The sequence below is a fragment of the Meriones unguiculatus genome, chromosome 9 (genome assembly GCF_030254825.1).
Source record: "Meriones unguiculatus strain TT.TT164.6M chromosome 9, Bangor_MerUng_6.1, whole genome shotgun sequence".
NCBI lineage: Eukaryota > Metazoa > Chordata > Mammalia > Rodentia > Muridae > Meriones > Meriones unguiculatus.
Genome location: NC_083357.1, coordinates 74,545,728 through 74,567,804, shown reverse-complemented (window position 1 = coordinate 74,567,804; position 22,077 = coordinate 74,545,728). Strand labels below are relative to the sequence as shown.

General features: G+C 41.6%; 1 protein-coding gene and 1 long non-coding RNA gene across 2 annotated transcripts in view; both read left to right on the top strand.

The window, feature by feature from the left end:
• LOC132656643 (uncharacterized) overlaps positions 1-2,871 on the top strand; it is a 50,096-nt gene extending 47,225 nt beyond the window's left edge. Inside the window, exons 3-4 of the long non-coding RNA XR_009594361.1 lie at positions 329-455; positions 1,374-2,871. This is a non-coding gene — a long non-coding RNA (uncharacterized LOC132656643). The remainder of the gene's footprint in view (positions 1-328; positions 456-1,373) is intronic.
• A 12,341-nt stretch (positions 2,872-15,212) lies between these two features.
• Positions 15,213-21,618, top strand: Fam216b (family with sequence similarity 216 member B). The gene is given in 5 exon segments (XM_060391478.1): positions 15,213-15,340; positions 17,386-17,553; positions 19,113-19,233; positions 21,283-21,444; positions 21,447-21,618. Coding segments are annotated over 4 exon segments (465 nt in total). The 5' UTR covers positions 15,213-15,340; positions 17,386-17,412; the 3' UTR covers positions 21,488-21,618.
• Positions 21,619-22,077: the final 459 nt, after the last annotated feature.

The window sequence follows — 22,077 nt, the reverse complement described above, 5'->3', positions numbered from 1 at the left end:
GGTGGCCTCAACACCATTTATTTCTCATGGTTCTAAGAAGCCAGAAAGTACAAGTTCAAGGTACCGCGAGTCAAGACCCAGGTAAGCTCTTTTCATTGCTTGTGGGCAGTTTCCTTTTTCATAAGTCCTCATTTGTTGTGGGTAGATATTGGTCCTTCTTTGGTTTCTTGTAAGGACATTGATCCCAACATGGCCTCACCCTCACGACTTTTATCTAAATCTACTGTTTTGTTGAGAGTCGGGATTTCAACACACGTATTTGAGGAGGGCATAAAGCATTACTTCCACAAGGCATAGGAGCATGTTTTAATTCCTTTATTTGTTACAGGCAAAGGAAGACATTAATATCGTATACCTCTTAGTATTGTCAGGAGGCTTCAATGAGCTCATGCACACGACGTACCCAGGATGATGCATAGTGAAGCACAGTCATAAATGAAATGACCAGATTCACAGTGAGTACCAACATTTAGGATACTGAAGCACATCGAGAGATAGATGAACAATGTCTGAAGAGGTCTTTGGAGCAGTTAAGGGCATAACGGTTAAAATGTGGCTCAGAGAATAATAGATTTATAGGGCCAGTGCTCCAAAACAGGGCTTAAATATTCTGTATAATAATGATATCATTGACTCTGTTTTCCTTAAGACTTCTTAAAATGTGAAATGGTCCTTCCTGAGTTTGTTCATTCCATCAGGAAGTTTTAGCTCTGTAGCTTCTGCTTGCTAATAATATTAAGGAATAGGTAGAATAAGTCCAGTGCCTCTTAAATGTACTAACCCTTTTAAATAACATTTTTCTGCATTTTTGCCCATGTAAAGAACCTCTTGGGCTGTTGGTCTTTTACCAAATTGCTGGTTCTCCCACATATGCCTGCTTGTTCTATGACCGACTCTTCCATTTTAGCCCCACTTACATCCTGTGAGTGAGCACAACACTACAAGATAAAGCATACCACGGTAATCCTGGTCTCTCCTGTCTTTTACAAAACGCACTTCTGCTGGTGCAATCTACTTTCACTAAAATCCCTGTAGCAGCCCCACTAGGTCATTCTGCATTTCCTTCCCGTGTGTGTGTGTGTGTGTGTGTGTGTGTGTGTGTGTGTAAACCGCTAACTCCCATGCTGCCTTTTTATAGCTCCCTGTTTATTCATTAAATTCTACTCCATTTGATACAGTCATTGTTATAACCAGCCAAGGTCTCCTTTTGTCTTATGTTGTCACCTACTATATTTCCCAACCCATCTAGCTAGCTGTCGTACAAAATGTATAATAAACGTGTCTGTGGAGTCTTCATTTGGGTCCTTGGGAAAACTGGAAAAGACCAGGCCATGCCAGCAAAACCTGTTGACATTGTTCTGTTTATTCTTCAGGAACCTTTGGTGTAAAATTTAAACAAGGTTCAGGGATAATTACAGAAGAGAGGACTAAACATCTTAAGAGCTGGAGAAGCAGGAAGTTTGCTGTGAGATTGTGTCTCCCAGGCATGTCAAAGAAGCTAGACCCATGAAGTCTCATCAACATGCAGCCTAACTATGACCTGAACAAGGATGAAACCAAAAGAAATGCTGGCACTGAAGGGAGAGCTATCAGGAGCCTTAAACCCTAGGCAAGGAACCACAGGCAATGAAGAAATACTGAGAACAGAAGTTGTCTTCCCCAGGGAAGAGGACAGCAGTTGGTTATACAATACATAGGCCTGAAAATATACATACAAGTAACATTACAGACTGAGCATTTTCTTTGAAAGTTTTTTCCAAGTTGTGTTGATAATCCATTGTCATATACTAGACAATATTTTCATCCAGCTTGCTTCTTTGAAATTTAGGATATGCTTGGAGAGTTTTTTTCATGGCTCCAGACTCCACTCTGTGAAACCCTGTGGATTTGGATATGCCTGGGTGTGTTGGGGGCAGGTAGGTCCAGCCAGCTAGTACTTCTTTGTAGGGTCACTTCCCAAGAGCCTCATTAGAAGGTCAGTGGCTTGGAACAGAAAGACTAACATCTTTCTCCAAAATTATAGCTGAGAGTTATTATGGAACTGACACTTTCTCTTATTCAAGCAAGCTCCATTTCAGGTCTGCACAGATCATATCCCAAGGACACAGAGATTCAAGATGAGTGAATCTTGTTAGTGAACAGTGGCTGGACAGGAGGGATAATTTTCTATTGTAGCAGAATTTGTGTTACTGGAATTTCTTTTTAGCTTCAGAGACCAAGGGGAGAAATAAAAGACTTCAGACAGCTGTGCATTTTAGTCCTGGCACTGCAATTGAAGACCTGTGCCACTGAGTTTGTTTGCAGAGGAGCATTTTTAGTCCATGATGGAAACTTCTTTCACTGGTAAAAATGCTTGACATGTAAGCCTGAAGAACAGAGTTTAGACTCATTGAAACCCACTGAAGCACCAGGTGGGTGTGGTGGCCAGCCCATGATTCCAGCCTTGGAGAGTAGGTAGAGGATCCCAGAATCTAGTTAGCCAGCAAGAGAAATCATTGCTGTGAGGTCTGGGTTTGACTGGGACATCCAGCCTCAATGCATAATGTAGAAGAGCAGTGGAAGGTGATTCTTGACATCAGCCTTGGGCCTTCAGATGCACACCCCTCACGTACATACATGATCACATTCATGCAAAACATACATACACACCCACATGCACATACAACCCACACGTGAAAAATGAAACAAGAAAAAAAAATGATCATATGGGCTGGGGAAATGACTTAGTCAGCAAAGCGCTTGCCATGAAAGTGTGAGGGTTTGAGTTCTATTTCAGAATCCATGTTAAAGAAAAGCTGAGTAGGCCACGGAGAAAGACAATGCAGCCACTCCTGATGAGACCTGATAGACTAGGATCAGAAGGAAGGAGAGAAGGACCTTCCCTATCAGTGGACTGGGGGAAGGGCAGGGGTGGAGAAGGGGGACAGAGGGTGGGATTGGGAGGGGAAGAGGGAGAAAGCTACAGTGGGGATACACAGCGAATAAACTGTAATTAATAAAAATAAAAATTAAAAACAGAAAAGCTGAGTATTGGGACACACTTTTGTGATCCCAGTGCTGAGGAGGTGGGGACAAGATTCCTGGGGCTTGGTGGCCAGACAGCCTAATCTACTTGGCAAGTTCTGGGCCAGTGAGAAACTATTTAAAAACAAAACAAAACACCAACAGGGATACCTTGAAGGGAACAACATCTGAGGTTCATACACACACACACACACATACAGTCACATACACACACACACACACACACACACACACACGCACGCACGCACGGCACGCACACACACACACACAGTCACATACACACACACGCAGACCTGTGTATATAAACCTGCATATGCAAACAGACACTTTCTATTTTCATTTGATGCAATCAATTAATTAATAATTTGGGGGCACAGGGTCTTACCATGTAGCTCAGGCTGGTCTCCAAATCTAGATCCTTCTACCTAGGCTTTCCAAGTCTTGGGGTTACAAGTGAGTGTCACGACTCACTCCTTTCTTACTGTTTTAGAAGGTAGCTGAGGGTTGGCTGAGGCCTAAAGATATTCTGGCTTTGTCTGATACATTGTCTCTTTCTTTGAGTTTAGAAGTAGTTCCTGAACTTTGGAATCTATTGCACCGAACTATTTAGTGTGTATCTGAGCATATCTGGTTTTGTTTGATAAGCACTGTTTCTCTCACTAAAAATGATCATTGCAGAAACAACAACAAACAAAAAACCCAAAGGTTAATAATGCCTCTTTAAATTTCCTTACTGGGAAGCCCTGTGGCATCTGCATAAATAAGAGCTTTGGTCCAGGGTTTTAGAAAGCTAGGAGCTCTGTGAAGAAGACAGAGGGAGAATACAGTAGAGGAATTATGCACTCTCAGCGACAATGCATCTAGAAGAGAAGGCAGCCTCAGAGCCGACATCCAGGGCCAGAGAGCAGCACATGAGTGCTGCTCTTCTTTTGTTATGATGTGCTGTGGCACTGAGTGCATGCATGGCCAAGGGAGGGGATGTCTGTTTTCTGGTCACCATCTTCGATGAGACTTCTGTAGCTGAAGGCATATTGGAAGAGAAAAAAGGGAAGACAGATGTAAGCAGGTAATTTCTTTATAGGAAGCATTCTCATGGTTGGTCCAGGTAGCAATTATGTTTATGGCATGCCATTACACTCTTTTGTTCTAGTTGGTGGCTCTGTAAATTAAAGTTTAACTTCAATTTGGGTCCCAATTCTTCTTCCTCAATCAGTATTTCCCATGAGGCCTCATTGTCTTCCTAGTCCACAAAAATACTCCATTGCCCACGTTCTGAGCAATGCTGTAGGGGCTTGGCTGTGTGCTATTGCTTTATGAATGCTTTAAGCATGGGAAGGAAGACATCTGCCCAAACAAAAAGTCTGCAATGACCTCAGCTTCCTTACAAAGGATGGAAGGAAGGAGAGGTGAATGGGGATAACCAGTAACAAGCAGGAGGACAGGCTATACAGTCACTTAGAATCCCAGAATTTAAGAGGCAGAGGCAAGATCGTCATGAACTGTGCCGTTCTAGAGATGAAGGAAGTGTAGCATCCAGAAAAAGAAACTTCCCTGGGATCATTTCAACCAAGAGTGAGCCCAATCATGATATAGCCACTGTCATCTGTGTGTTCCATCTGGCCTTGACTATTGTCTTGTCTGTGTCTAACAAAGGACATGATGCATATTGAGCAACCCATAAAACATAGTGTGGGGGAAAAAAAAAGAAACCTCTTTCTACGGACATTTTAAGTAGAGTTTTACCAGAGGAAAAAAGATGCTTTGTTGATCCATACTGATCCAGAACAGCACTCCAAACTGCAAACAGATTTTATTAACTTAAACTATCATATGGTTTCCAATATTTATTGTGGATATTTAAATTGTTGCTTCCAATGTTGCTGATTTCAGTGGATAAAGTATAAGACTTAACTTTCACAAGCATAAGCACTCACACTTGTCTGGATCAGGGACATGGATGAGAAACACACTTTAAAATCAAACCTGTATGTTCAGTTCAGCTTATAAAAGTGAATGGGGTAAGAATGGCACTTCCTCAAGATCCAGCTATACCACTCCTAAGCATATATCCAAAAGATGCCCAAGTATACAACAAAGACATTTGCTCAACCATGTTTGTAGCAACTTTACTTGTAATAGCCAGAAGCTGGAAACAGCCCAGATGACCCTCAACTGAAGAATAGATGCAGAAATTGTGGTACATCTACACAATGGAGTATTACTCAGCAATGAAAAACAAGGAAATCATGAACTTTGCAGGTAAGTGGTGGGAACTGGAAAAGATCATCCTGAGTGAGGTATCCCAGAAGCAGAAAGACACATGCTATATACTCCCTCATAAGTAGATATTAGACATATAATATAGGATAACCCTACTAAAATCTGTACACCTAAAGAAACTAATCACGAAGGAGGACTCTGGCTAAAATGCTCAATCCCCATTCAGAAAGGCAAAGAGGATGGACATCAGAAGAAGGAGAAAACGGAACAAGACAGGTGCCTGCCACAGAGGGCCTATGAAAGGCTCTATCCTGCAGGGAATCAAAGTATATGCTGAGACTTATGGGCAAACTTTGGGCAGAGTGCAGGGAATCTTATGAAAGAAGGGGGAAATAATAAGACCTGGAGAGGACAGGAGCTCCACAAGGAGAGCAACAGAACCAAAAAATCTGGGCACAGGGGTCTTTTCTGAGACTGATACTCCAACCAAGGACCATTCATGGAGGTAACCTAGAACCCCTGCACAGATGTAGCCCATGGCAGTTCAGTATCCAAGTGGGTTCCATAGTAATGGGAACAGGGACTGTCTCTGACATGAACTGATTGACCTACTCTTTGATCACTTCCTCCTGAGGGGGGAGCAGCCTCACCAGGACACAGAGGAAGACAATGTAGCCACTCCTGATGATACCTGATAGACTAGGATCAGAAGGAAGGAGAGGAAGACCTCCCCTATCAGTGGACTGGGGGAGGGACATAGGTGGAGAAGGGGAAGGGAGGGATGGTGGGATTGGGAGGAGAGGAGGGAAAGAGCTACAGTGGGGATACAAAGCAAATAAATTGTAATTAATAAAAATTAAAATTAAAAAAGTGAAGGGGGTAGTCTGAAGCACAGTAAGATTGGTTACATTGTGTTCTTAAAGTCAGGTTAAATTTAAACAAACTAAGTACACTGTGGGTAAACAGGTTGAGTACAAAATTTTAGACGGTCCAAAGTATGTTATTAATATGGTTATCAGGTACAGCAAAAATTCAGTTTCTGAAGGCAAGAGGTATTGCAGAAAAAGCAGTTCCCACAAAAGAGACCCTGTCTCCAAAGTAAAACCAATCCAAGCCAACCAACCAAAAAACAGCAAGAGGAGAAAGAAAAGATCATTTGACATTCTTAAATGGATGTTAAAGCCCTATGTCGTAGTTTGCTTTTTATTGTTGCGATAAAACAACTAACCAGAAGCAAAGTTGGCGAAGACAGGGTTTCCTTGATAGACGGGTTACAGTCCTCCATGAAGGGAAGCCAAGGCGGGGACTGAAGCGGAGGCCATGGAGGGTGCTGCTTGTTGTCTTGCTCCACGTGGTGGCGCGTCCAGCTTGCTTTCTTGGACAACCTGCCCAGGAGTCGGACTGCCTGCAGTGGGCCGGGTCCTCGCACATCAGTCTTTAATCAAGAAAATGCCCCATCAACACCTCATAGGCTCATCTGATGAAGAGAATTCCTCAGCTGAAGTTTCCGCTTCCCAGGTAACTGGTTTGTGTCAAGTTTCCAAAAAGTAAGCAGCACACCTTAAGCCAAGTCCTATCATGAGACACTGCACACAGCCCTCCCGACCCCTCCAGCCAATCCAGAGGCAACACTGTTCCTCTTTATAAACTGCTCTGTTAGCGTAGAGCTGTCCCTGCTTCCGGTAAGCCACCTATCATCTATGGCCAATGTAGCTTCCTTATGAACAGCTTCTGCTGACCACCTCAAATTTACATGACAGCAAACTTCGACCTTTTGGGTGCAGCAGTCATTTGCTGACTGATGCCATGTCTTGCATTGCAGAACTTGTGCGATCAGCCCTTCTTTTCCTGGTTAACCTCTGTAACAGCTCAATAAATCTTTTTATTTACGCTCAGGAGTTTGGGTGTAGTATACCCTTTCACATGGTAGTCAATATTGTATTCTCCATAAAAGTTCTGCTTGTAATTAGTGTCATTCCATTTGAAATGTTTTGTTCTGGCCCTTAGAAACTCACTCTGGTTGTTATTTTGTTTTGTTTTCTGCTTTCTGTTTGTTTGTTTTTCTTGTTTTTTTTTGTGTTTACTTGTTTTGTCCTAAATTGAGGCTATAAGGCATCACAACACTCTCAAATCTTAAGACACTGTCTAATAAGTTTAAAGCCCCTGCTTGGAAACCATCTGCACAGTCAGTTATCTCCCATTTTCTCTCCCAAAGTTTCAGCCTTTAGTGACATAGGCAGACGCTGGACACAGTTTGAAGTTCTTAAACTTCCTGTCTGACCCCTTGGATCCCACCCCAGAGTGCCTTCTTATGTTATTGCTGATGTGTGTTACACAGCCTCCACTGCCTTCCAGGTTCGGCATTACCCCACTTTGTCCACAGCAGTAGGAAAACTGCAAATGTTTGTCCCAGAATTCCTTGCAAGCTGGCATCCAGGGGAGACATGACATCGAGGTTTGGGGAAAACAGCTGGTTGTTATTGACTTCTGCTTTAACTGTATCAGGAGCAGCACCAACAATGACAACAGTTATGTCAGCAATTAGGGCAGGAACATTGAAACAAGGTTATGGGGTGACTGTAAGACCACAGAGTCCGGACAAAGCCATGCTCTCTTATATTCAAAGTAGTTTAGTGTCTAGCTCAGTAATGGCTGGGTAGCAGCCAGGAAAACCCGATCTTGCCTTGTTTTATCGCAGCTCCTGTAACTTACTGCATCTGTTAGTATCTCCGTGACTGGCAGGCACTACAGCACAATGTCCTGAGCGGGCTTGGTGTCTGCAACATCAGCTAACGCACTGTGTCCTGGCAAGCATCCCATTCTGTGAAAACATCCAAGCTAGACCCAGTGGGCAATCTCAGCTCTGCACACACAGCTCTTTATCTCCCTGGAGAGAAGAGGTAAGCCCAAGCCCTCAGATCCGGTGTGAGCCTTCGCATTCTCCACTGGCATTTACTGATCTTGTCTGCACCATGCTTATTTCCAGAAGGAAGGTATTCAAATTATTGACAAGAATTGCAAACCTTTATGTCTGTTGAGCACTTTCTTCTTTAAGGCGTGTGATTCAACACTCTTATCTCCCTGAGCCTTTTCTTCCCTTCAGCCAAAGAATTTTCAAGCCATGTTTTCTTTTGGCATCTCTGCTTTCATCTTCTCTCAGGCTCTTTCTCTTTGCAGATAATTGTACTTTTCAATCCTTCCCTTCACATGTAACAATTTTTAATTAATTTTAGGAGGTGTATAAAATAAATTTATGACATGCCATACATGAGTATTATTGAAATTCATTCATTTGCTTCCCTCACCCTTTCTTGTCACCCTCCCCTCTCTCACCAGTGTTGTCTCTTTCTGAAATGGTCCCCTTTGTATTTTTATATCACACACACACACACACACACACACAGAGAGAGAGAGAGAGAGAGAGAGAGAGAGAGAGAGAGAGAGACAGGCTTTACATGTGAGAAAGAGCATGAATGTTTGCTTTTCTTTATTCTTTTCCATTGTCCTCTCTTCTTCCCCACCTCTTCTAAATTCATTATTTACCATACCTACATGCACATATATATATTCTATGTATGAAAAGAAAATGTTTACATTTCTGAATCTGGTTTTTTTTTGTTTGTTTGTTTGTTTGCTTGCTTGCTTGTTTTCAGACAGGGTTTCTCTGTGTACCCTTGGCTGTCCTGGATTCACTTTGTTGACCAGGCTAGCCTCAAACTCATGGTGATCCACCTGCCTCTGCCTCCCAGAGTGCTGGGATTAAAGGCGTGCAACACCACGCCTGGCCTGAATCTGTCTTATTTTGCTGAATATATTCTCTAGTTTCACCTGTTTTCCTGCAAGATGTTTTGGTCTTCTTTATGGCTGAAAACAATTCATTGGACATATGGACATTTTAAAAATCCATCCATCTGTTCTCTATATGCCTGTTGGTTCTGCAACGTGGCTCTGTAAATAGCACTGCAGGGAGACATGGCAGGGAATGGAAGTCGGTAAAATCTGATGTATGAAAAAGAGATTTAAAAAATCTGATACTTGGTAAGTATCCTAAATATTTATCCTTGTAAACATAATATGTGTAGTTCTCATAATTGATTAAAAAAGCTTCTTAGCTCCTTTTGTAATAGATGGAGACCATTATAGACATCCACAACTGGTCAAAATGCAGAAAACAACTGGCCTTGGGGTGCCCAGCACCAGGTGATAAATACAACCTCTACTCCCAAGGCCCAGCTAGCATCAAAGAAGAGGGACCCAGAAAGATAGTGAGAGCCAGAGGACCAGGAAGTGTGCTGCAAGAATGTGTCTTCTAGATATGACACTGAAGCTGCATTTCTGAAATCTTAAACAAAACTTTAACTCTGACCACAGCAGTCAGCATGCCAGTGTGGCAGGGTAAAATCTCATGGGGCCTCAACCCTACATGGATGGGGAGCTACAGTCTTATAGCGGAATCTTTTTGTTTCTGCCTTAATTTTACTGAGTATTTGAATCTTGAATGGCAGTAATTTCCTTTTTGTACTTGAAATCTGGCATTCCATTCTTTGCTATGAGCCACACTAGCTTGGAATTTCTGGTGGGGATCTTGTTCATTCTTGGGTTTCTGCTTTTGGAAGTGAGTTGGCATTTTTCCCCCTCCCAGGTTTTAATACCATTTATTTACTTTGTAGTTTTCACATCTTGACTGTATTGTACAACAGAGGTTCTTCTCTAGACATGAACATTTGGGGTTACCAATGACTTTTTTATTTTAATGTCCATTTTCATTTCTAGATTGGAGATATTTTTGTTATAATTTTACTAAATATATTTCCTTCCTGTGCCTTTAGTTTTCACCTCAGATATTTTATCTACCCTGTGGATTCTTAGGTTTGGTCTCCAGATTGTGTACCAGAGTTACTGAAAGTTGTAGTAATTAAAATAACACTAAGTATCTCCAAAAGTTTAAAAAGACAAAAAATTATATAAATATAGAGCTACTTTGACTTTTTTTTTTCTGTTTCTGGCATTCTTCCTTCAACTTGATGATTATTTCCACTGTGAGTTTTATATTTGAGTCACTGAAGTTTTCATTTCAAACATTTCTTTTAAAAATACATATTTAAATTAACTCTGAGAATTTCATATACACATACAATGTATTTTGATTGTCTTTACCCTTCTTTCTCTAATACATCTACTTTGAGATGTATTCTCTAACTCCCAGCCTCCTCCCTACTTCATGCTCTGTTTTTAATGGCCTCCAAGTCTTTGTGCTGTCCACTCCTGCATGTGAGGGCATCTATTGGAGCCTAGTTGAGTTATCAGTGGCCATACATTAACACAAATGAACTGTCCCCCAACTTCAGACACCATCCACTGTCAGTACTCCCTCAGCTAGGGATGAGGGCTCATGACCTCCTTCCCCCCCTTTATCACCTAGTTTTATCTTATGCAGGTATTTATCTTATGCATGTATTTGCTATTGTGAGTTCAGGAGTGATCTGATCTGTCATGTCCAGAAGACACTGTCCTCACTGGCCTCTGGCTCTTGCAGTCTTTCTGCCTCCTGTTCCATGACATCCCTGAGCCTTATGGGACAAAGTGTAATAGAGCTGTACCATTTATGTCTGAGCATGCCACAGACACTTACCCTCTACACTTTGGTAAGTTGTGAGTTTCTGCATTAACTACCACCCACTGCACAAAGAAGCTTCTCTGATGAATGAATTCTGAGAACAACCTGGTCTATGGTATAAAAATGGGAATTTAGAATTTAGTTTGATTCCGTGTTCATTTAACAAAATAATAGTAATAGTCTCACCTCTGGGGACTATGAATTTCCTAGCCATGTGTCCTTGACCAGATTTATTGTATCAGACATGAATTCCCCCTTGTGGAATTTCCTCCTCCTGATTGGCCTTAAATCCAATTAGAAAGTAATTGGCTACTCCCATAACACCCATATCTTGCATGTCAGTCATTATTGTAACTCACAGGGTTCTGTAGAAGGAATTTCTTGTGTCTGTATGGAAGCATCACCTATCAATAAGAAGCTAATGGCTTATACCTGAGACAGGACGTAGGAGATGGGACACTCAGCAAGCCAGGTGTAGGAGATTCAGTCAACAAGTTGTGAGGAGGACAGATGCATGGTACCTGAGCAGAGGTAACCAGCCACATGGCAAAATGTAGATTAATGTAATGGGTTATTTTAAGTTATGAGCTAGTCAGAAAAGAGCCTAGATAAATGGCCTAAGTATTTATAAAGTTATTATGAGCCTCATGCATCATTGTTCTGTGAGACTGGAGCAGGGAGGAAAAACCACAACCAGGTTCACAGCTTGGCAAGGTTGTTGCTCATGGTCAGTACAAACTTGATTTCTCCATGTCCTGTGACCAAACTGTGTGATGTCTATAGCTGAAGGGTCTTACCATAAAGCTCTTGTGAGAAACCAGCAGCAATGTCAATTCCTTGTACTGTTTCAGGAGACTTAGGACACTCCAGCCAGTAACTTGAGAGGGGTATCTCATACCTAGCACTGGATGTTTTACATGTTACCCTCTGTGTAAAGTAGCTTCAATTTGTGTGTGTGTGTGTGTGTGTGTATGTGTGTGTGTGTACAAACATACATGGCCTACATAATAGTAGTTTCCATATGGCTTTTTCAATAATTTTTAATGTTAGCTATTTTTCTCCAACACCTTCCTCTCCCTTATTTGCTCATTCCTCTCCCCATTTAAACTTACTCCCCATCACTATTCTCCTTTTCCCCTTCATATCACTGTATTCTGTATCCACACACACCCCTCTCCACACTAACTCCCCACCAATTGGTCTCTTGTCTGGTTTCCTGGCTTCTAAAGGTACTCAAAATAAAAATGCTCATCTAAGGATTCAATGCTAGGATCCACATATAAATTAGAAGATATAGGGCTTTTCTTTCTGGGTTTGGATTACCTCACTCAGCACAACGTTTTCCAGTTCTATCCTACAACTTTTCTTAAATTTACACACACCTTTCTTAATTTTATTTTCTTTATAACTGAATAAAACTTCATGTATAGGCATTGCGATGATTTGCATGAGAAATGTCCTCCCATAGTCTCATTATTTGAACACTTGCTCCCCAGTTGATGGTGCAGTTTGGGAAGATGATGGAACTTTTAGGAAGTGGTGCATTGGTGGAGAAAGTGTGTCACTGGAGGGCATCTTTGAAGCTTTATAGTCTTGATCTTCTTCCTCGTCTTTCTTTGACTCTTGGGTGAGACATGTGACTATCGAGGCATTTGCTACTGTGGCTATGCCTCCCCACCTCAATGGATTCTATCCTTCTGGAACCCTTTCTTCCTTAAGTTGTTTTTGTCAAGAATATTCCATCTCAGCAGCAGAGACGTAACTGATATGGGTTCCACATTTTTACTAGCCCAGTCATCAGTTGGTGGACACCTAGGCTGTTTCCACACCTTTGCTATTGTGAGTAGAGCAGTGGTGAACATGAATGAGCACCGAGCTCTGTAGTAGCAAGTAGGATTCTTTGCTATATGGCCAGGAGTGGTGTGGCTGGGTTATACAGTGGATCTCTAGCTAGATGCTTAGATGCCACCACACTGATTTTCACAGAGGTTGTACCACTGGTGGATCTCAACAACAATGCATGAGGCTCTCTTTCCTTATATTCCCAATAGCATCTTCGTCATTTGTTTTCTTAATCTTAGCTATTCTGACTTGGATGAAATGCGTTTCCAAGTTTTCTACTGGCCTTTTGGCTAACCATTACTGAGTTTCTTAGTCAGTGTCAAGTTTCTCATTCCTGGTGCCAGTTCCCATCTATGAGCCTTGAATTGATTTTTCTCATATAACTAATCTGATGGTTTGCATTCACTTTGCAGTCACTGATAGCTCATATAAGTTCTGAATCTGTTATCCAGTGTGTCACCCATCCCAGTGTCTGTGCCTTTTCTAATTATGATCTTTTAGAAGAGTAAATTTGCCTTGGTTTTACATGCTTTTTGTCTTTTCTGTGTTATGGTTTATGCATATTTTGGGATGGATATCTTTTCTGGCTTTGTGAGTCTTCTTAGTGAGCAGTCTTATCCAATATCCAGTACCATTCAACATGAAGACAATAAGTTGTCATAAAAGCAGTGATACCAGACAAAGTCAGATATAGAAGTATACTTAAATCCAATGGTTAAACCACCAATAGGAAAGCAAACAGCAAAACTAATGAAAAGCTTTATTCTATTGAACTGGTGCTGCACCTAGCAAGGTCAAGGATCAGCTGCTCAAAGGTCGAATCATTTCTTTGTGTACCTGGAGTTGCTTCTGGGCACCATTAGCGATGCTGCCTGCAGGCCAGGCAGGTTCCCCCTCAGGAGAGTTCTCAATCTTTGGATTGCTAATGTCTAAGTCAAGGGACATGTTCTGAAGATGTGGAGGTGCACGAGAGGCAGCTGGAGCACTGAGGTCTGTTGCTAAAAGACCCACCCCAGTGCTTTCCAGTCTTGCTCAATATTAAACATGCAACAGGACAAAGGAGTATGCAATGACGTCCCACCGGACCTGAGAACTGCACAACAAAGAGGAAACTATTCCGTTCCAGAGACTTGCTGACTTCTGGCTTGGGACTATCAGTCTCCACTGAGTTACCTATTCCTAGCTGGAAAATAAAATAAAATAAAATAGGGCCACCAGTCTTCCTAATCTGAGCCTCCTGTGCCCTGAGCTTTCTAATCATGTCCATATAAAGCTCTCATGGATCCATCATTGTTTCATGCCATCACCCCCAATGTTTTCAGGCCTCCTTACTATCTCAGCCTTAAGCAATATGTCATGATGATTCGGTTACAGGCCCTGAGTGAGGAGACTGCCACAGTGGACTTCTCCAGTGCTGAGTTGTGACACACACAAGTCTGTCATGCAAAATCCCCAGAAGGTTTGAGAACTTGTGGAAAATGTAAGCTTGCTCTGTGTGCAGGGCTGACTCCCTTCATACATCTGTGAAGAGACACATACATAAATGTGGTGTGTGTATGTGTGTGTAGGCTCACACCGTACAGTGTGCATGTGGAGGTCAGAAGAAAACTTCTGAGGGTTGGTTCTCTCTGGTGTGGGACTTGAGTGATACAGGATGTCAGACTTGGCAGCAACCATCTTTACCCAGTGAGCCATTTCCCCAGCTCCTTGGTTGCCTGGCTTACATCGTGGAAGTCTTTGGCTCCCTTCCTCCCACTGGAGAGCATGGTGAGCCGGCTCCTCTTTTTTTTTTTTTTTTTTTTTTTTTTGCTGCTTGGCATTTGTATTCTCTCTAGGCTTTGCAGCTGCTGCCTCTAAATTCCTTGTGCTTTCTCATGCCCTTCTATGTTTTCCCTCTTTGTGGAAGGTTTATTTTTCATCTTACTTTTCACAATCCTGCCATCACATAGACTGTTTTTAATCTTCCATCTTGTCACACCCCTCACATAGCCCCCAGAAAAAGTAGTATTAAAGAAATAATTTCATCACAGGAAGGCAGGTTGGTGTGGGCAATGTCTTCTGCCACATATGTAGCTTCTTACAACTAAAGTATAGAGAATGCTTTACTTCCCCCAAGAAATGTGAAGAGGGACATTGCATTGAACCATGATGTAATTCTATATATTATCACAGTTAAATTCCTGCTTTATGCATGAAGGAGCCATTACTTCACCATTCTGAGTTAGGGGAATGGATGTTTCTGACTTCAAATTTGGAGAATACACAGAGTGGCCTGTTCACTAATAAACTTCTTTGCCTTTAATCTTCAGTATCTATCTGCATGAACTTTTCTGCGATGTCTCCGTATAATGCAGATAGGACAGGCTTAGGAGTTGACCTTTCATTAGACATGAAACTTAGAACAACGATGGCAACAGCAACCACAAAAGCTTCTCAGCTGTGTTCTTGAATGTCACCCAGAAACAGAAACCCATGCAGCCAAGTTTCCCCGGATCTTTGTTACATCTCCCGGTGTTGCTAGGATATTAGTTTATCAACATGCTGAGCCTTTGCTACTGCTGTGTGACCAGAGAACACTGCAAGAAAACTACTTTGGGTATGGATGTTAGCTTTTAAAACAAGGAACCACAATACAAGGTAAGTGTCTCTTAAGTAAATCTGTCTTTTGGTTTTAGATTTCAGTTAACTTAGAGGTTGTTTTCTCTGTGCATTCTCCAAGTATTTTTAATCAAACTTTATCCTGTGTAGACCACTTGAATGGGGAAGATGGATTTCTTCAGCAATAGCCCAAGAAAGGGCATACGTGAACTGTGTGCTCACATACCACAAGAAACATCATCAGTCATTTCCTCGCACTATTTGAAAACAGAAGGAATCCTTCTAGCTTTGAAGAATATTTATTCTTTGCTCCAAAGACCTGAAAAATGGGAGGAGGGATGTTGAAATTACTTGAGTGAAGGAAAGAGTGTAAGTTTCAGTCAGAGAGAACAAGCAAAGAGTATGCCTTAATTATTACGAATCCCTGGGTACCCACTAAAAAAAAAAGCAGTATTAAATAAAATATTCATTGCTTCATTTATAAGCTTATATCATGGAAATAGAACACAAAGAGATGCCGAGAGATGTGTCTATAATAAATTTCAGCTGTAGAAGATCCCCAGTGTTAGATCTCATATCTAAATCCTCAAATGTATTGAGATTTTCTTTTTTTTTTTTTTTTGAGACAGGGTCTCTCTCTATAGTCATGGAACTCTCTATGGAGACCAGGCTGCTCTCAAACTCACAGAGATCTGCCTGCCTCTGCCTCCTAGATGCTAGAATTAAAGGCATGTGCCACCATGCCCAGCTACTGAAATCTTTTTAAGAATGTATATGTTAGGCACTTGTGTGTGTGCATGCATGAACATTTGCTAGGGGGGTTGTAGAAAGAGAAGAAGCAGGCACAAACTCAGAGCTTTATACTCGGGCCCTCAATGAATTAAAGAAATGATGAAGCAAGCATAATGACTATCATCATGTGGATGAGAGGAGGGAGGCTAGCAAGGGAAGAAACTCAGGTCTAATGATTCTAAATCCATGTGGCCACTATTCCAAATTCTCTTCTCTAGTTAGCCTGTGATATAGGTATTGATAATAGTTTGTTATATCTAGAGAGTTTGTTGCTACACTTGATTTGTCTTTTTCTTTCTTCCTGTTATTTGTAGTTTGTACTGCTGGAAAGAGCAGAGGCATGAGCAGAGAGGAAAATGCTCAGAGTTGCCTCTGAAACCCTAACCGATACACCCATTCCTCTCAGATTGTTAGGTTTTCCTTGTTGGATAAACCTGAGATTCTAAACCCTAATGCACTGAGAAATGAGATGTCGCCACTCTAGGGAAGTCCTCTGTTCTTACCTTTGTCAGACAGGGGAGAGAAACAAGAGTGAGCCTAACAGTTTATTTTTTATCAGAGTGCTATAAAATCACAAATATAAACGTGCAAGAAATGGATATCCCTTGTGGCTATTAGTAGTTGTATTTTAGAAAATATTTAACAACCTAGGAAGGTTCATAACATCTGTATGTGATCACTATTTCCTAAAACCAAATACAACACTTTCTAACTAAATAAATGACAACTAATCAAATGCCAACAAAATTTAAAGATGATAATCTGTTTTTAAGAAACAGTTGTTTGTTTGTTTCTTTGTTTATTCTGTATAGGAGCACTCTATTTGCATGTGTGCCTGCATGGCAGAAGAGGGCATCAGATCCCCTTATAGGTGGTTGTGAGTCAGTATGTGGGTGCTGGGAATTGAACTCAGGACATCTGGAATAGCTTCCACTGCTCTTAACTCTGAGCCATCTTTCCAGCCCTGTTTAATCTTATTTTTTTTTCTCCAATTTGAATTTTTCAAATTCCCAAAGACGTAAACATTTCTTTTAGAATCAGGCAAGATAACAGCACTATTTAAAACTATGAAGAAGTAACTGCTGTAACCTGGATTGTCTCTACAAGCTACCCACTGTGGACACAGTGAAGTAGAAAGACAAGGGCAGAAGGATGATGCCTTCTGCTGTAAGAAGGGAGGGTTAGGAAAAGATGGGGAACTTATAGAAAAGCAGAGATCTACTTACTTGGAAATAGGAGAAAATATTCTTCTTTAGAAAGAAAAATATTTACTTATTTTCTTACTCTCTTAGGCCCATCCCCAAAGCTGGTTAAACAAAATGAAAACTGATTCTGTATTTGTTATCCCTTGGAGGTACAAAATGAGGAGAAAGTTGAAGAAGCAGTACAAGCCTCAAAGTTTTTCACAGATTCCCCACATTCGAGTCCCTGCATCTGCCATGGGCAGTTCATTACTGAAGGTGCGACATCTTGTTCAAGGAGGGAAGGCTTGCCTTCTTTCTTTGGAGGGTTGAGGACCTTTTTCTCCTGTCTGTGTGGGAGGGGGGGTGTCGTTTGGCTGACGTAAGTGCTGAAGGAGGGAATAAGGCAGCAGTGGCACAGCCTAACCCTGAGCGCTCCCAATGGTCAGAGTGTGAGAAAGTCTTCTCCTGTTGCCCATCCACCACCATGGGAACTCGCTAGCTGGCAGCATCAACATCGTGGCTTCCTGCGTGATCTGTCAGCTTCTTTCCCACCGAGCTAATTATAGCCACTCACATAAACACTCTGTAAAAATATCATTTTTCTTTCATCTCTTTCAAGAAAGGTAGGGGACAATGTAAGAATATGAGAAATGTAACCTGCTATTTACTTCTCATTTAGGATGTTTAAAGTTTTACACAGGTGAGGAGGTGGGCATAGTTTTTCTTCATAAAATAGAAACTATAACTTTCAAGACTTTTTTTTTCCAATTATGGGAAATTCTCTTTCTATTGGGGAGCTCTTCTCTTGAAATGGGCTAGAAAATCTTCTATTATCTTGTCTGTAAGTGTGTGACTGGCTTAATTAGTTACTCAGGAATGAAATCTTTTTTCTCCTTCAAATATATTATCCCCGAGCATATGTAATACAGAAAGTGAGAGTGAGTTGATGTCTTGCATTGTGAGGCTCTTGGCCTTGTTACTCATACTCTGAGTATACTTTTAATATCAAATTTAAGGGCTCCAGACAAAAAAAACAATTTGTCTCACAGATTTCTGATTTTAGTCCCTCACAGAATGCCTAACAAGTAAAAGTCACCTTAACCTACCGTTTTACCTAATAGCATAAGTGCAGTTTTCCTCCATGGTTTCCACCTGAAGTTTCTGTTGTCTTGGTATTTCATATTCAAGACAAACTTATTTTAACCTGATTTTTCTAGAATGCTAGTGCCATTATCAAAGTATCCCCATTTATTTTTGAGACAGGATGTCACATAGCCCAGGCTGGCCTTCGGCTTACTATGTAGGTGAGGATGACTTCGAACTTCTGATCTTTCTATCTCTGCCTCCACACCCTTCTCTTTGAAACAGGGTCTCACTGTGTAGGTCTGTACTCTTTCACTGCCAACGCTGATTCTTAGCATGTTGCCCACTTGATCTGTCTATCTCTATTCCTTACTGGAACTTTCCGCTGGACATTCCAGCTGCCTGGAAGCCTCCATAAATTCAGGCCCTATGTAGATTCCCACAATTTGTTTTTCTCAACTAAGGACCAATAAAATCGTCGTAAGTCAGCAGCCTTTACATCTCCCCCAGCATAAAAGTATGAGCTACATAACCTTATACCTTTTCCTTCCCTGTTTTCAACATCATCCAAACAAGGAGAAGATGGTTTACACAAATGGTGAAGATAAATTTCTTGATTATTCATGTCCCAGGTGCTTTAAAAATACGTGTCACCTTAAGAGAAGTGGCTTACTCCTGTGGACACTGGTATTGAATGTGTCACACTTTTAATTACGAAGGGATTTATCAAAGTCACGTTTTTGTTCTGACAGGACCTAAATCAAGGGCAGCGGTGCTACTTGTACAGCATCATGAGGATTTATGACTCCAGGCCCCAGTGGAAGGCCCTACAGACCCGCTATATTCACAGCCTTGGGTACCAACAGCAGCTGGGTGAGTTTATCTACCTTACTTGAACCAGGCACATCAGTACAGGGCTTCTCATTGCACCCAGAAGTCACATCTCCAGATAAATAATTCCAGAAGAATGGTCTCTGCCAACCTAGTTTATCAACATGGTTGGCAAGCCAAGCTTAAAAATGATTATCCCTGATAATAGACAGTGAAGTTTTATAGGTGAATTAAGAGGGTTTAAAGAAATTAGAGTATTGATTCTTATAAAATGTTAACAACTCTCTGAGATTTATATGAACTTGATCTGGTAGATCAATAGCACTGGACTTGGAAAGCCAACATAAGCTCAAACAATGGCTCCTCTCCTTACTGTTTGTGTAAGATCAAAGATAGTTTACTCCCAACAATAAGAACTACACTGTTTGAGCATTTGGCATAGTCCATACCTCCTGCCTAGGGTATTATGTACAATATCCCACTTTCTTTCACTTTACAGTTATGGAACCAAAATCCTAGAAAAATTATGTACTTTGGTGAAGACTACTCAGCCAGTCATTGTCAGTGAGAACTTCATGCAAGAGGAGGCTTCTCCAAAGACCGTGGCTTCTACCTACTCATGAGTTGCTTTTTCCCCTTTTCTACCAAATCTACTCAGATTTTATAAAGCACAGATGAAACCATGGTTTCAAAAGATATAAACGCATCATGAGCATCAGCCTGCTGGAAGGCTTCCTTGCTGTTAAGTCCTCTAGCTTACAGGAGCCTCTCTAGCTGCTCGGCCCCTCTACTGCACAATCCGCCCAAATCAGGCAGAAAACTGAAACCTAGGCAAGTTAAATAATTTGACCAGGGCTGTACAACTAGTCAACAAAGACATAGGATTTGGGGATTACCGAAGATTGCCTGGAACGTGGTGGAAGCACCATCTGGCGGTTGTTTTCAGAGCCCGATGCCAAAGAAGCCAACAAACTAAAATGCAGAGGCATTTACTGGTGTTCACAAAAGCTAATGGCCACCTTACTAAAATGCATATTCCCAGGCCTGTCTCTCTGGGATCCGATTTAGAAGGTCTTTGAAGAGAGTAGAGCTCTGAATTATAATGGGTATTTTTTTAAAACATCCATAGATTCAGAAAATCTAGAAGGTACTATAAAGACTGTACTTTGAGAACACTGGAAGAAAACACACATCTTTTGAATCAGATGTCTCTTCCTCTGGATTAGAGAAAGTTTTGATATCAAAGACAAGTTACATAGGAGGGCTACTCAAAGCTCACATTTCTTTCCAAACATCTTGACATGCTAGTTGATGACTACAGTAACTTTTGTTAGTTAGCTCTTTCTCATTCATGTGACAGAATATCTGACAGAAACAACTCTGGTTAGGAAAGATTTATTTTGGCTCATGGTAGTTAGAGGTGTCACTCCATCATGTCAGGGAAAGGGGTGGTAAAGGACAGCTTTTCACATCTGGGAGGCAGAAAGGAAAGCGGGAGTGTGGGCACTCAGTTGGCTTTCTCCTGTTTCTCTTTTCATTTCTTCTAGCTCCTGCAGCCCATGAGATAGCGCCAACCCACACTCAGGAAAGGTCTTCCCCAGCTAGTCTTCTCTAGAAGTACCTTCACACACGTGTCCAAAAAGTGTGCCTCAACAATCTTTAGGTCATCACTAAGGTCATTTAAGTTGAGAGAGAGGATTAACTAACATGTCCATTGAAGGAAAGTACCATGAACCAAGAACTAAACGCTTCCTGTCCTCGGTGGTAGTATAACCAGGGCATGCTGCTCGCCGCCGTAGAACTTTGTACACTTCTGTGAATATCCTTTTCCTGTAAAACTGTTGCAATGAAGAGATGGCTTGATGGCTAAGAGCAACTTGCTGTTTTTGCAAAGGACCTGAGTTCAGTTCCCAGCACCCACTTGGCTCAGAACCACCTAGAACGGCAGCTCTAGGAGTTCCGTCACCCTCCTCTGGTTTCTGGGAACAGTGGGCACACGTGTGATACACATACACACATTCAGGCAAAACACTAAATAGAGCTTTCAAACATAAATGCTGACACTGAAATCCCTTTCCTCTCTCTCCCCAGGTTACATCACTCAACAGGAGGCCCTGTCTTGTGCTGCCGCTCTTAAACACTCAACCATGCGAGCCTCAGGCATGGAAGCTCCTCGAAGGACCATTCCCCCAAAGTCTTCAGCCATTCAAAGACAGAGTCAACAAGCAAAACCAGGGTTTGGAGTTGGACCCAGGGACCCCTGCACAGCACACAGAGCATCAAGACCCAAGATTAAGCATCCTCTCTGAAATGGGCAGCTCATCTGTGTATTCTTGGCATTTTTAGTGGAAGCTTGGAATGTGTTTGTTGAATGACAATGAATAAAAGAATACTAATACAAACTCTAGACCCATAAATCATCCCTCCTTCACATAAATGGTCTAAATGAGAATGAGTTGGAAGGAAGTTTTGAAAGCTATTGAGCAGAGAATAAGGAAGCTTTTACCACATAAAATCTGTAAAATGAAGGGACTGTCACAGCTTTCAAAGTAAAAGCTTTTTGTGAGTTCCAGTCTCCCAGAGAAATCTAGCAGAACAGTGGAAGGGAACAAATGCCAGCACCTCTATCCCTGGGTGACCATTGCCCGCAAGCTGCCCATTGCACATCTGAAAATCCACAACCCCACACAGTCAATATGGATTATGGAAGAGTTACAGTGTTAGTGAAAAGTGGCATATGCCTCTTCCTCTTTTCATTCGCTCGAAGTAAAAATAGTCACTTTGGCCCTGCAGTTTCTGGTCCTGGCCTGACTTAATCACTTAGTGTCATTTTGAAATTTGGGCTTATCAGCCTGTTATTGCCGGGCTGATTTTATAGTGCTGTAA